The sequence below is a fragment of the Elgaria multicarinata genome, chromosome 18, assembly GCF_023053635.1.
Source record: "Elgaria multicarinata webbii isolate HBS135686 ecotype San Diego chromosome 18, rElgMul1.1.pri, whole genome shotgun sequence".
In the NCBI taxonomy this organism is placed as follows: Eukaryota; Metazoa; Chordata; class Lepidosauria; order Squamata; family Anguidae; genus Elgaria; species Elgaria multicarinata.
In genome coordinates, this window is record NC_086188.1 from 5,534,246 (window position 1) to 5,549,732 (window position 15,487).

Below are 15,487 nucleotides of genomic sequence, written 5' to 3' on the forward strand. Positions count from 1 at the left end.
CTGTTTTAAATCGGTATTTTAAATCAGTATTAATCTCTGCATTGCAGCTCAGTTTTTATCCTGGTTGGGCTTTTATATTGTACTTTTATACTGAGTTTTTATACTGTTGTTTTATACTTTGAATTGTCTTCATGGTTTTAATTTTTGTGAACCGCCCAGAGAGCTTCGGCTATTGAGCAGTATAGAAATGCAATAAATAAATAAATCTGAAGCATTGATACTACGACACCATGGTTTCCTTTAATTTCCCATGTTGAAACTTCTCAAACTTTTGATAAATTTCCAAACAAGTACAGTTGCCTATATATTTTTTCTCATTAATACACACAAAATTACATACCCTCAAAATGTGTACCTTTTATAGGTTGTACAATTTGTATTTTTAAACATATCCGTTACAGACTATGACTCATAATTATGAATTCCTTTGTTTCTTTAGTAACTTTGATGTATTATTATGTAGGCTCTTCCTTTCATTGCTTAAATTTTGTTGACTTTATTTCAAAATAAAATAACATTTCGTGATAAAAGAGAGGGAAGTAACAACCGTCCACACACCACATTAAGCTTCTTGGGAGAAAGAGCAGGCTTATAAATCTTTATTTATTACATTTCTGTATCACCCAATAGCTGAAGCTGTAATAGTAAAATGTTACTTCCAGGTATATACACCTGGGAATACCAGCGTATGGAGACAAACACCAGATTACTGTTACTAGGTGGTCATAGAAGCACCTAGCTGGCATTTTTGCGAAGCAGGAGGCTGGATTTAGGCAGCTGTTTGTCACAGCCAAGCTAGTCATTTCGATAGCCATGGAGGGAGCCTCCAGGGCCAGGAGCAGTATGCCACAAACTACAAGTTACAGGGAGATGCTTCATAGGAGAAGGCGATTGACTCCTTGCCCTTGTTGTGCAACCCACTGCTGGAAACAGGACCACTAGTCTGATGCGCTCCAGCATCTGATGTTCTTAACGGAACCTCCATATGTCCAGGCAACATACCTCCAGACACCATAACGCCCGGGACAGGGAACTGGGGAAGTCTGTTGCCATCGAGCCCTTGTTGGAGGGTTTCCCGGAAACACCTTGCCGACCACTGTTGGGAACAGGATGCTAGACTAGGTAGTTCTTCGGTCTGCTCCGGCGGGGCTTTTCTTTGAGAAGCTTCTGACCCGCAGGGCTCAATGCGCCCTGGCATGCGTCCCTCGGCCACCTGCCTGCGCCCACCCAAACTCTTACCTTGATCACCTGTGCCCGCAGAATGCTGGGCAGCATGACGATCATCACGACCCCGAAGACGAGGCAGGCCAGCCCGGCGACCCCGAGGCCCACGGCCGCTCGGAAAGGCTTGCAACACCCCCGGCTCATGGCGAGCGAAGCAAAAAACACGCGCGCGGGAAGAGGGCGCGGGACGCACAACCGACAGGCGAGCTACGAAGCGGCGAAGGGCTCCACCGACCCCATTTACGGGCTCCAAGCTGCCCCCGCCCCTTCGGCGAGTGCAACGCCCCGCCTGGCTGGCGAGCGGAGGGGCCGCCCCTCCAAGTCGCCGCGTGGGAGGCGCCCGAGCCGAAGCTGGCGGGCAAGCGGCCAGGCGGGCGTGGCGAGGAGGAAGTGGCGAGAGAGTGGGGAAGGCGGCGGCCCGATCCTGCCCTAAGGGCGCGGGCGCTTTAAGAGCAGGCTGCGATCCTCTCTACACGCTTACTCGGCGGGTAAAATTCGCTGAGAAGCCTGCGATCCTCTGCACGCTTGCCCAGGAGGAAGCCCCGCTGCGCTCACGCGCTTCCCAGTAAAGAGGCCCAGAGCCTCTGGCAAGCTTACTCGGGAGTAAGCCTTGTTGCGCGCCCCAATTTTAAAAAAAGCGATCATTGCCACCCCGGCCGTCTCAGGGACAGGTCGAGGTGAAACGTAGCAGACCCTGATCATCGGGGTGGAGCGAAATTTGAATGGCTGTAAACGGTGGTACTTCTAGGGCTGGGTTTGGGAGCCAAAGTCCTGGACCCAGATAATCAGGGCCGGCCCTGATTATTTCTACAGGCAGCTACTGGGGGATATGGAAGGGGCAGCAGTGGTTGCCCCCTGACTGATACCAGGCCATGAAGAACTCGAAAAGTTTGAAACCAGCGTCTTGAATTGGGCAGATGATAGAAGGGAGGCGGTGACGCATCTTTTCAGGTGCGCTTCGTGAATCTCCCGGTTACTCTAGATAACACAGCAAAGAGCAACCCTTGATATCTTTATCATGTATCACTGGTTATCATTGATCCTTTATCCTGAGATATGCAATCACCATCAACCCAGACAGTCAAGTCATACGTTTTTGTCCTGTTCAAAAGGACAAAAAGGACTCTGCTACAATCATCATTAGCTGTTGTACGTGTTTGGCTACAAAGTGTAAAACGTTCCAGAACCACATGACCTTGCTCACATGAAGTAATAAGGCTTTAGCAAATGGTGTTTCATAACCATAATTTTAAATCAGGGACGGACAGAAGATTGAAATCTACTGGTAGATCTCTGGAAGATTTGCAGTCCAACGGCAAGAACTTCAGACTCAATTATTTAGCAACAGAATGTCCTCCTATAAATCAGGCAATTCAAGAAGGACACAGACAAGCTGGAGCGTGTTCAGAGGAGGGCAACCAGGATGATCAGGGGTCTGGAAACAAAGCCCTCTGAAGAGAGACTGAAAGAACTGGGCATGTTTAGCCTGGAGAAGAGAAGATTGAGGGGAGACATGAGAGCACTCTTCAAATACTTAAAAGGTTGTCACACAGAGGAAGGCCAGGATCTCTTCTTGATCCTCCCAGAGTGCAGGACACGGAATAACGGGCTGAAGTTACAGGAAGCCAGATTACCCCTGGACATCAGGAAAAACTTCCTGACTGTTAGAGCAGTACAACAATGGAACCGGTGACCTAGGGAGGTTGTGGTCTCTCCCACCCTAGAGGCCTTCAAGAGGCAGCTGGACAACCATCTGTCAGGGATGCTTTCGGGTGGATTCCTGCATTGAGCAGGGGTTTGGACTCGATGGCCTTGTAGGCCCCTTCCAACTCTGCTATTCTATGAATCTCTGATCTATAGCACTTCAGATAGATTTGTACTTGGGTATGCAGCTCATCCTATTGGGTAGCTCATGGGATGCAGGAGGTAACTGGTTTCTTGATACAGAACCACTATTAGCCTTTGGTTTCATCCCCATTTTGCTCCTGGCTCTGCCCCTAGCCATCACCTTGCCCTTGGCTGTTATTAGTAGCTTCTAATGCAGCCTCCCCCAATCTGGTGCTCTCCAGATGCTTTGGCCTTCAGGTCCATCAGCACCAGCCAGCATGGCCAATGGTCAGGAATCCCAGCAATTGTAACCCAAAACATCTGGAGGGCACCAGGTTGGGGAAGGATGCTCTAAAGAAAAACAAAGTAGACCATAGGTGCCTGAATTCTGCTAGTCTTTTATCTATCTCCTGTGTTAAGATGCAGAGGAATTAAGAGCAAGTTCTAGATAAGAGACAGTTAAAAATCAGAACATATCCCATTATGGACCAGCATCCACTTTTCACAGGGACACAACTGACACCTGCAGCAATATCCTCAGTAACAGGAGAGGGTGACCTTTCTTGGTGGGAGACGCATTTTTTTTTTTTTTGAGACTAGCACTGTCGTTTGGTACATTTACAAAGGCTTGTATTTTAATGAGATAAAAGAAATTTTAGGAATGGAGATTGAAGAGACACCTATAGTGGCATTGTTATCATTATATGGAGAACTGAATTGTAATAGAGACAAAAGAATTGATAACGAATCTGTTAACAGCAGCAAGATTAATAATATCTAGAAACTGGAAGGTTCAAGGGAATTATCATATAGAAGATTGGTATAAAGAGATATGGGATATTGCTATTAATGATAAATTAACATGTAATATAAAAGTTAGAAGAGGAATGATAAAAACGAATGATTTTGAAGGAATATGGAAAGTTTCTAGAATTTGTTTTATCAAAAGGGAGAGGGAAAACACCTCCAGAGGAAGCAATGAGATTTTGGAAATATGAATAAGATCCCATGGTTGGGGGGAGCACTTTTATGTTAAGTATGATTATGTTAATAGAACTAAGTTAGAAAATATATGCTATCAAATGTTTATTTTATATTATTGTGTATTATGTATTTTATTTTATTTATTTCATTTTTATTTAGTATTGTTTTATTTGTATTGATGTATTGTTTATAGTATTAAATAAAAATTAAAAACAAAAAACAAAAAACAAAGGCTTGGCTTAGATCAGAAACGAGGGGACCATCTTTAAAAAATGGACAGGCATTCAAAATAGTGCAGCTGGGCAGGATGAATATATTGGGAATGTCGTCACATGGGGACCACTGTGGCTTTTACTACTTTTTGTATGCCACTTTTGAGCAGCAGAAAAGCACTTCAGCACAATGCTGGTATGGATTCTTTGAGGCGGCAGCAGCTTGATTTTTTTTCTCTTCCCCCCAGCTTGGTTGAAAAGCAAGCATGTGGAGATAAGCCACTGTAAATTCCTTAACACAACGGTACATTTGTCAAGGTTTTACCTGCAGATTAGTGACAAACAATATTAGAGCTCAGATCCATTAAAGCAGCCCATGTTACTCAAGAGAACATATTCGGGGAGGGGGCAGAAAAGAACCAACCTGCAAAATATCAGGCCCTAGGCAGCAAAGTACTACTATGGCAAGGATCATCTAGTTGCTGCAAGAAAGTAGCACTTTCGTCTGCTGGGTGGTCAGCCTTCACCAACATGGTGCCTTCCAGATATATTGGACTACAACTCCCAGCATTGCTGGCCAACGGCTGGCTGGGGCTGATGGAAGTTAGTAGCCCAAAAAGACGCCAGTTTGAGGAAGGTACTATTTTAGAGAGCTTCGGCTATTGGGTGGTATAGAAATGTAATAAATAAATAAAATTTTGTAAGGTATTATTTATTGATATCCCTTTCCCCCAGTACTGGGACTCAAGGCGGTTATGAGGGTTATGAGGAACAACTGCAGGGCAAGACACTAAGATTAAGCACAACCCATTTTAAAATAAATTTATATTAAAATTATGCACTTGAGGTTCCCCACCTTTGGCCTATACTCTAAGGCGCTGTGCATCCTGTTTGTGACTTCTTTGAAGCCAGACCACACAGCTCCATGGCAACCTTTCAACATGACCAGCTTTATAGCAAAGTGAGCCAGCTATCCTGGATTGCTGAACTGTAAGCCAGTAAAGATTTTTATCCTTTATTATCTGGCAAGCTTGTGATTACCACCATCTTATCTCCTTCCTAAAAGGAACACAACTTTATATAGCACAGGAAGAACAGCTTGTAATGTATTTATACCCATTTCTTGGCTAGGTACAGGGCTGAGAAACCCGGGCCCTCCAAATGCTTTTGGAGTAAAACTGACATCACATGTTAGCCATGCTGGCAGCTGATGAAATTTGTCTTAACATCTAGAGGGCCACAGGTTCCCCAGCCACAGCAAAAGCTTACTCCACTGGAGAAGGTATTAAGTTATAGATTCTAAATTTTAGGACCTAATGCAATTTGTAATCCCATTAGATCATAATTAGGTTGTCTTAGTTTCACTCAACCAAGTCCAATAGATTAAAAGACAGATTTTACATTACAGGTTGGGATTTTGCTGTTGTGTCAATTTTACTAAAATTGCACACCCCATATAACCAGGCCTTGGCAGACCGCTTAATTCTCATGCAACAATTCCCTGCTCAATACTTGTAATTTAAGGTACAAACCATTTACCTGGTGCCACTTTAGCTTCTGACATTGACTTACTAGTACGCTCAACTTAACACTAGTCTTTTTACCATTCTGAACTAAACCCAACAGCTACCCCTTGCCAACTAATTGCTAAGTTTTGCATTTGGATATTTTAAACACAACCCTCAACTCCACTCCCAGAAATAACTATTCATACGAACTCATAAAAGACAAGAGCATTTGGGAATGCAACAGCTTTATTGGAACAAAGTGCAGAGAAGTTTACTTGGGAAGCTGTAAGCAAGCAGCAAATTTAAATACCACCCCTCAAACGTAAAACCAGGTGCAAAGTGGACTCCTTCTGGATGTTGTAGTCTGAGAGGGTGCGTCCGTCTTCCAGCTGCTTGCCAGCAAAGATCAGCCTCTGCTGGTCAGGAGGAATGCCTTCTTTATCCTGAATCTTGGCCTTGACGTTCTCAATGGTGTCGCTTGGCTCCACCTCCAGGGTGATGGTCTTGCCAGTCAAGGTCTTCACGAAGATCTGCATGCCTCCCCTCAAGCGGAGCACAAGATGTAAGGTGGACTCCTTCTGGATGTTGTAGTCTGAAAGGGTGCGTCCGTCTTCCAGCTGCTTGCCAGCAAAGATCAGCCTCTGCTGGTCAGGAGGAATGCCTTCTTTATCCTGAATCTTGGCCTTGACGTTCTCAATGGTGTCGCTTGGCTCCACCTCCAGGGTGATGGTCTTGCCAGTCAAGGTCTTCACGAAGATCTGCATGCCTCCTCTCAAGCGGAGCACAAGATGGAGTGTTGACTCCTTCTGGATGTTGTAGTCTGAGAGGGTGCGTCCGTCTTCCAGCTGCTTGCCAGCAAAGATCAACCTCTGCTGGTCAGGAGGAATGCCTTCTTTATCCTGAATCTTGGCCTTGACGTTCTCAATGGTGTCGCTTGGCTCCACCTCCAGGGTGATGGTCTTGCCGGTCAAGGTCTTCACGAAGATCTGCATGCCTCCCCTCAAGCGGAGCACAAGATGTAAGGTGGACTCCTTCTGGATGTTGTAGTCTGAGAGGGTACGTCCGTCTTCCAGCTGCTTGCCAGCAAAGATCAGCCTCTGCTGGTCAGGAGGAATGCCCTCTTTATCCTGAATCTTGGCCTTGACGTTCTCAATGGTGTCACTTGGCTCCACCTCCAGAGTGATGGTCTTGCCTGTCAAGGTCTTCACGAAGATCTGCATGCCTCCCCTCAAGCGGAGCACAAGATGGAGTGTTGACTCCTTCTGGATGTTGTAGTCTGAGAGGGTACGTCCGTCTTCCAGCTGCTTGCCAGCAAAGATCAACCTCTGCTGGTCAGGAGGAATGCCTTCTTTATCCTGAATCTTGGCCTTGACGTTCTCAATGGTGTCGCTTGGCTCCACCTCCAGGGTGATGGTCTTGCCAGTCAAGGTCTTCACGAAGATCTGCATGCCTCCCCTCAAGCGGAGCACAAGATGTAAGGTGGACTCCTTCTGGATGTTGTAGTCTGAAAGGGTGCGTCCGTCTTCCAGCTGCTTGCCAGCAAAGATCAGCCTCTGCTGGTCAGGAGGAATGCCTTCTTTATCCTGAATCTTGGCCTTGACGTTCTCAATGGTGTCGCTTGGCTCCACCTCCAGGGTGATGGTCTTGCCTGTCAAGGTCTTCACGAAGATCTGCATGCCTCCCCTCAAGCGGAGCACAAGATGGAGTGTTGATTCCTTCTGGATGTTGTAGTCTGAGAGGGTGCGTCCGTCTTCCAGCTGCTTGCCAGCAAAGATCAGCCTCTGCTGGTCAGGAGGAATGCCCTCTTTATCCTGAATCTTGGCCTTGACATTCTCAATGGTGTCACTTGGCTCCACCTCCAGGGTGATGGTCTTGCCTGTCAAGGTCTTCACGAAGATCTGCATGCCTCCCCTCAAGCGGAGCACAAGATGGAGTGTTGATTCCTTCTGGATGTTGTAGTCTGAGAGGGTGCGTCCGTCTTCCAGCTGCTTGCCAGCAAAGATCAGCCTCTGCTGGTCAGGAGGAATGCCCTCTTTATCCTGAATCTTGGCCTTGACGTTCTCAATGGTGTCACTTGGCTCCACCTCCAGGGTGATGGTCTTGCCGGTCAAGGTCTTCACGAAGATCTGCATGCCTCCCCTCAAGCGGAGCACAAGATGGAGTGTTGATTCCTTCTGGATGTTGTAGTCTGAGAGGGTGCGTCCGTCTTCCAGCTGCTTGCCAGCAAAGATCAGCCTCTGCTGGTCAGGAGGAATGCCCTCTTTATCCTGAATCTTGGCCTTGACGTTCTCAATGGTGTCACTTGGCTCCACCTCCAGGGTGATGGTCTTGCCGGTCAAGGTCTTCACGAAGATCTGCATGCCTCCCCTCAAGCGGAGCACAAGATGGAGTGTTGATTCCTTCTGGATGTTGTAGTCTGAGAGGGTGCGTCCGTCTTCCAGCTGCTTGCCAGCAAAGATCAGCCTCTGCTGGTCAGGAGGAATGCCCTCTTTATCCTGAATCTTGGCCTTGACGTTCTCAATGGTGTCACTTGGCTCCACCTCCAGGGTGATGGTCTTGCCGGTCAAGGTCTTCACGAAGATCTGCATGCCTCCCCTCAAGCGGAGCACAAGATGGAGTGTTGATTCCTTCTGGATGTTGTAGTCTGAGAGGGTGCGTCCGTCTTCCAGCTGCTTGCCAGCAAAGATCAGCCTCTGCTGGTCAGGAGGAATGCCTTCTTTATCCTGAATCTTGGCCTTGACATTCTCAATGGTGTCACTTGGCTCCACCTCTAGGGTGATGGTCTTGCCGGTCAAGGTCTTCACAAAGATCTGCATTTTCTTTGTGAAGCAAAAAACAATGAAACAAAACAAAAGTCAATTCAGATTAGCAGAAAAAGGTTACAATTCGGATTAGAGAAGAATTTTTTTTTAAGAAGCTCCCCAATCTAGAAGGCTAGCTGTCATCAACTCCATGGGGGGGGGGGGGCGAGGTCCTACGGAAGAGAGGCACTTCCTCACTGGCCTACAGCAAGCAAACTCCGCCTCCTTGGGCCCAGCACGGGAGGAAGGGCCCAGCGAGGGCGCGCGCGCATCTCCCTGCCTACTGCATGACGTCACAGAGGAAGGCACTGCGTCACGCAACGGGGCGGAGCCTCACCCTCTTCACCCCCCCCTCCCCGTCCTACTTTGGCGGCGGCCATTTTGGGCCGCGGTCAGCCTAAAGCCGCTTGACTAACCTCTCACCGCCGGCTGAACCATCCCATTCCCCACCATCCCCCGGGTGTGAGGGAAAGCGGCAACACTCTTTCCAGGCAGCCCCACGCGTGAATTCACGACAGCATCGCGAGAACTCGACTCCCGTCACTACGACGGCTTCCCGTCAGCTTAGTCGACTCGCTTTCTCCCCCTCAGCATTTCCCTCCCCCCCTCAAAAGCCGCCTTCCCTCGCGGTGGAACGAAATTAAACAAGGAGGGGGTGAAAGAAAAGGGGGAAAAAACTCGGCTTAAACGCTCACCACAGAATCCGAGCCGGTCCCAGCAGACAACAACTAGTATGCGAGGAGAGGCGACTTGGTCTAACTACGCCACCGGCAGCGGCAGCCTCTTATATAGGTTTCCGGGATAAGATCACTCCGCCAAAAACTGAGGCGTTTAATGGACGGGGACTATGTTTCGTCTCGCGCGTGCGCGCGGCTTCTGGGCCGTGACCAATAGTAAGGGAAGAGAAACTGTGACGTGACTTCAGGAGCGGATAGCTCCGCCCTCTTTTACTCGGAGGAACGCGGAAGGATAAAACCGCCTCAGCCGCGATGAGATTTAATTGGTGGTTGAACTGTGGGGGAGCGGACTGAGAGGGGAGGTCAGTTGGAGTAAAAACCTGGAGCGGATTTTTTTTTACGCTAATCCGGAATGGGTTAAAACAAAAGAAAGAAAAGAGAAAGAAAATTATTCTTAACATGGATTTTGTATGAGAGAGTTAGTTATAGGTTTGACTAAAAGCCACGAAGAGGTAGGGGGAGGTTGCAAACGTATTTTTGACAGAAAACACATTTCAGCCTAACCTACCTCGCAAGGTTGTTGTGAGGGTAAAAGGTACACAGTCTCGAGCTGCTTAAAATGAGGGACAGAATAGAAAGGAAATAATAAATAAGAGGGAAGTTGAGAGGACATTACTATTTCAATGCATCACTTAAATCCAAATAAAGTTAATCTGCTTCTGTTTTCACATAAATAACATATATTCATCATTTTATAAACATATTTTGCAGCACTTCTGTCACACTCGTGATGAGTGTAAGAGTACAGTAAAGGTTGCAATCTTGTTCAGGCTTACTTGGGGTTGACTAATTGAATTTAAGATTATTTAATTCAGAGTAAGCCCACATAGATTGTCCTGCAAAGCACAACACACACCTATGTAGAAACGGGGAAAGAATCCAATAGAGATGTAGTATTATTATATTTATTTGTATCCTGCCTTTTGCCCAATACTGGGCCTCAAGGCGGCCTTACAAAATTTAAAACATACACATTTTAAAACCTAGGAAAAGAAATGTACATAGGACCAGCTAGAAAGTCATATAGAAATGAGTAAGCTTTCGAGTTCAACAGAATCCTTCAGACTGGATTTTAATTTTACTTTAACAGCCAATCTTCCACTTTTCTTTATGTAAAAAAGAAACTAAAAGCAGCTCAGAAATTAAAATCAGTTAAATATAAGAAAATCTAAACACGTATTAAGCAAAACAACAAGAAAGGGAGGTGAGATAGAAGAATGGCTCCTCCCCATGCTTTTGTGGGGTGGGGGGGTGGGGGATAGAGAAGGTGAAGAGTACAGATGATGAAGAGTACATGAACTTTTAAGAAACTAGAATCTATCTGGTTTTAATAAAAGGTGTACTACGCTATTGTGAATTCCTCAGATTTTAACCTCTAAACCAGAGGTCAGCAACTGGTGGCCATCCAAATGTTTTGGCTTCTAACTTCCATCACTTCTAGCCAGTGTAGCCAATGGTGAAGAATGATGGAAGTTGGAGGCCAAAACAGCTGGACACACACGTTTTCCAGCCCTGCTAAGTGAACCTGTCGACGTTGACCAGTTCCCTACAAAGGGCACTGTGGAACAAAAATGAATAACACAATGCAAAACTGTTTCATCCAGTTTTGGATGAAACATTGAAATGATCCAATGTTTCATTGGATCATTTCAGAAGAATAGCGTAGGTGTTAGGTACAGTCCTCAGAAGAGATATATACATTATAACAGACTTCTGTAGAGCAATCCTATCCATGACTAGACAGAACAGAAGTAAAAGCCCCACTGTGCAAATTTTTGAGCTATCCCTCACATAAGAAAGAAACAAAACTCCCTGCAGGTAAGAAAAATAGCACATTAAGGAGAAAAGTTTATCACAGCCCTTTCCCTCATCCAGCAGCAGACCGTGATAAAATTTCAGAATGCGGGTGGGGTGTGGATCATAGTTTTGAACGTTCCCCTCCATTGCAAACTCCCTGCAAACAGAAAACAAGCAAAAGGCTTAGCTAGAATGCTTTGCCCTGATGTACTATGTTGGCATTGTAGTCTTTCGTTGCGAGGAGCAATCAAAAGCCGGATGCCTCACCAGTAACCTCCAGGGTGAGGCCCAGTAGATTCCCAAGCTATTGTTTTGATTATCCACACAGAAGCCATTTCCTCCCAGTTGCCTTCCTGAGAAATCCTGTCTCGTTTTTGAATGCACCCAGAAGGAAATCGCTGTGCAAACAGCAGAGCCAGCCAGCAACAGGATGAAAAACAAGGAGGCACCAGGAGCAACAGCAGCAGCCTCAGCAACAGCTGTTTGATTGGACTGAGGATTGGCCATGGCCAGCAAGACATGTTCACGTGACCGGCTGTGTTCTCTCCGCAGCTCAACACTGGTTTCTTTGGCATCCTATATCAGAACACAAAAAGAGCCCTGATGCTAGATCAGACCAAGGTGCATCTAGTCCAGCTTCCCACAGAGAAACCCAGAAGCAGGATGTAAGTCCAACATCACCCTCCCGCCCATGTTCCCCAGCAACTGATGTTCATAGGCCCACTGCCTTGGATCCTGGAGGTAGCATACAATTATTATTATTATTATTATTATTATTATTATTATTATTATTATTATTAATTTATATAGCACCATCAATGTACATGGTGCTGTACAGAGTAAAACAATAAATAGCAAGACCCTGCCGCATAGGCTTACATTCTAATAAAATCATAATAAAACAATAAGGAGGGGAAGAGAGTATAAAACAGGGAGTATAAAAGTCAGAGCAAAATCAAGTTTTAAAAGCTTTAGGAAAAAGAAAAGTTTTTAGCTGAGCTTTAAAAGCTGCGATTGAACTTGTAGTTCTCAAATGTTCTGGAAGAGCGTTCCAGGCGTAAGGGGCAGCAGAAGAAAATGGACGAAGCCGAGCAAGGGAAGTAGAGACCCTTGGGCAGGTGAGAAACATGGCATCAGAGGAGTGAAGAGCACGAGCAGGGCAATAGTGTGAGATGAGAGAGGTAAGATAGGAAGGAGCTAGACAGTGAAAAGCTTTGTAGGTCAACAGGAGAAGTTTATATTGGATTCTGAAGTGAATTGGAAGCCAATGAAGAGATTTCAGAAGTGGAGTAACACGGTCAGCGGCGAGCCAAGAAGATGATCTTAGCAGCAGAGTGGTGAACAGAAACCAATGGACTGATGTGAGAAGAAGGAAGGCCAGTGAGAAGAAGGTTGCAGTAGTCCATCAGGACTAGTAGCCATTGATACCCTTCTCCTCCAGGAATTTGTCAACCCTCCCTTTAAAGCTGTTCAAATTGGTGGCCATCACTACATAGCTGTAATTATGCACTTTGTGACGAAGGACTTCTTTTTACCTGTCCGGAATCTCCCACCAATCAGCTTTGTGAGATGACCCTTCAGTTCTGGTATTAGGAGAAAAAAATCTCTCCCTATCCACTTTCCCCGCACCATGCATAATGTCATGCACATTATTATTTATTTATATAGCACCAACAACGCACACCTCTACTCTTGTTCCCCCGCCCCGCCTAAGCAACAAGGAGTCAGAGGAAGCAACGAGAGGAAAAAAGTCTGACAACTTCCAGCATTCCCCCCCAAGCCAGCCACAAAAGGTAAGGGAACTCAACTATGCTGAAATTGCTGATTCTCCAGAAGAAGCATGTGTTTGCTTTTCATTGCACAAGGTGAGATGCATGTATTCATTGCATGTTAACTCATCAGCTGCAGAGTGTCTCCCCATGTTCAGATAACACTTACCTCAGTTGTTATAACGTCCTCAGTTATAATGTCCTCAGTTCACCTGATAAGAACGAACATTTCTGCAATTAAAAATACAAAAAAGCTTCAACCTGAAAAAGATTTCCTGTCTTGTTTTTCCAAACGGGGCATTTTACTGACTTTCTGATCCCTTGAAGGAATACTTGTCGGATTCCTACACGTTTAGAATACTGGAGCAGAAAACATCTTCCCTTCTGGACTTCTTCACTGTGCGCAGGGCCATTCAGCTCCTTGCTGTGTCTTAGAGTCAATTTGCTGTACTCCAAATGTTAACCTGCATTTTCCACCCATGGATTCTGGCAGGAGTCTGTTTTGGGTTTGTGCATCTGACTATTGTCAGTTAGTGAAAGGTGCTGTATTGAGGGATCTGAATAAGCCCCAATCTTTTCAAAAACTGGAATCAGGGGGCTTGTAAAATGAAAAATTAGGAATATATGTCAATCTAAGAATTAGGTCTATATGTCAGTTTCACAAGCCAGACTTGTGCCTGGACTTCCTGATTAAAAAAGCAAAAAGCTAAATTTGCTGATAAAAGTTGTCTTGCAGCAACTGTTAAGAACCTTCTTTTTAAATACTGAGTCAGCATAAAACAAAAAGCAAAACAAATTCTGCGAAAAACAAGTTCAATGCCCTTCATCCATCCGGAAACACGCTTTCGGGCTTGCCAGTGATCCAAAACGAATGTGGTACCAAACTACATTTATTTAGCAGATAGATCAATTGTAAGAATGAGAATTTCTGTGAAAAATGACAAGAAAAAAAGTGGAGATGCCGGGGATTGAACCCGGGGCCTCATACATGCAAAGCATGCGCTCTACCACTGAGCTACATCCCCTGAACGGAAAAATGCTGTCCAAATAGGAAGTACAAAGTCACTGCAAGATCTACTAGATTTCTCTCCTTTTCCAAAAGGTTTTCTTTCCCTTCGTCCTCCCCTCCTTCAGCCTCTTCAATTTAAATACAAACCCACATTTTCCGCCTGCCTCAACCTACAAGCTTGCAATGTAACCTACTACTGGCACACAAAAGCTCTTTGCAGGAAGCGCCACTCCCATCTGCTTTGTTTTAAACGTTTTAGTTACTAAATAAAACTAATTGAAGAGTCCTGTGGAACGCGAAACTTGCAAAAGATTCCCTGGGTTTGGGAATACGGTGATGTTATGAAGGATTATAAAATCCATACTCATCACTCAATATGCCCCCACCCCTTAAATTGCCTACAACATTTGCAACTCCACCCCCCTGCCAGAACAACCACAAATTAACACTTTACAATTGTTGCAATTTCCATTTATTCTTTGACTTGCTCAGCTTTGTAAACTACTTAAACAGGAAGTTGCTTTATGGGAGGTTTTAGGAAAAGAGAAACTAAGCACTTCCTCGTTAGTATAGTGGTAAGTATCCCCGCCTGTCACGCGGGAGACCGGGGTTCGATTCCCCGACGGGGAGGCTCAGATTTTTCTCTCCCAAACCCTCCTTAACTTGCAACATTTTAGGACAAACTTTTCCCTCCTGCTGCGTCGGACTGCAAGCCCCATAGCTGTGCATGCTGGGGGTTGTAGTCCAAGCTGCTCTCCCTTTGAGGAAGTCTAGGGTTCAGTCTCCCCCAGCCTTAACCAATCAAGCACGTTGGTAAGTAATCTTGCTCCAAATGAATGAATTCTCCACCACCACCCCTTTACTACTTTCCACCACTTTCATAGGAAGCGATGATTGCCGTAAGTGCTTTGCAAGGGTTTGTGGGGGTGAAAGCAGCAACCTCTGCTTATTTATTTAGTTTTTTAAAAATGCTTAATTTGCAAAAAGAGAGATTCTGTGGATTTAACCTCTGAAAAATCATGGTTCGGTTTTCCACTTAGGTCTGCAAAGGAAAAAAACAACAACCCCAAAATACAGGGAAAGCCCAGAAAAATTCAGAGGCTGGAGTGGGAGGGGGGGGAGAGACACACATCCCCCCCCCCAAAAAAAACTTTCCAAAAATCCCTGAAGAAAAACCAGACTTTTCCCTTTCCTGGCCTCCTCAGCATTTCCCCCAGGCCTTCCCATCTCTAGTCCTGGGACCACTCTTGTCTGCAATTTCTTCCTAGAGCTGGTGTTTCTGATTTAGAAGATATTCGAAGGATAACCCCAGATACTTCATTTAAATCTATTATTTTGCCTAGGGAGACCACCAGAATACTTACTTTTGTAGGTTTTCCTGCAAATGCTCAGCAGATGTGCAGCTAGGTCATTTTAGGGTGCAATCCTATGTATGTTTAGGCAGAGCATTCCCCAGCCAGCATGCTGGGAGTTGTAGGACTTCTCTCAGCATATATACTGACTTGTGAATGCTAAGGAAGTTAATTGCTGCAAATTAGTGTGCTTAATTACTGGGCATGAATACAGACAAGAGTTTCCTGCCCCTAGCAAAGCTAGAATGGCTGTGTTGTTAATTACCA

At 45.5% G+C, this 15,487-nt stretch overlaps 2 protein-coding genes and 2 non-coding genes across 6 annotated transcripts in view; 1 reads left to right on the forward strand and 3 right to left on the reverse strand.

Annotated features, from left to right (window-relative positions):
* SCARB1 (scavenger receptor class B member 1) overlaps positions 1-1,407 on the reverse strand; it is a 56,741-nt gene extending 55,334 nt beyond the window's left edge. For all 3 annotated transcript variants that reach the window (XM_063143823.1, XM_063143824.1, XM_063143822.1), the window contains exon 1: positions 1,240-1,407. In XM_063143823.1, the coding sequence (XP_062999893.1) occupies positions 1,240-1,368 (129 nt within the window). In that variant the 5' untranslated portion in view covers positions 1,369-1,407. The remainder of the gene's footprint in view (positions 1-1,239) is intronic.
* A 4,576-nt stretch (positions 1,408-5,983) lies between these two features.
* Positions 5,984-9,355, reverse strand: UBC (ubiquitin C). The gene is made up of 2 exons (XM_063144227.1): positions 9,252-9,355; positions 5,984-8,574 (listed from the first exon to the last, which is right to left on the reverse strand). The coding sequence occupies exon 2, from the start codon at positions 8,569-8,571 to the stop codon at positions 6,058-6,060; it is 2,514 nt and encodes an 837-aa protein (XP_063000297.1). The 5' UTR covers positions 8,572-8,574; positions 9,252-9,355; the 3' UTR covers positions 5,984-6,057.
* A 4,457-nt stretch (positions 9,356-13,812) lies between these two features.
* Positions 13,813-13,884, reverse strand: TRNAA-UGC (transfer RNA alanine (anticodon UGC)). The gene has a single exon. It is a non-coding gene; the product is annotated as a tRNA-Ala (tRNA).
* A 542-nt stretch (positions 13,885-14,426) lies between these two features.
* TRNAD-GUC (transfer RNA aspartic acid (anticodon GUC)) lies at positions 14,427-14,498 on the forward strand. The gene has a single exon. It is a non-coding gene; the product is annotated as a tRNA-Asp (tRNA).
* The last annotated feature ends 989 nt before the right edge of the window (positions 14,499-15,487 follow it).

Coding starts and splice junctions, on each gene's coding strand:
- UBC (XM_063144227.1), bottom strand. CDS start 8,571: ATGCAGATCTTTGTGAAGACCTTGACCGGCAAGACCATCACCCTAGAG.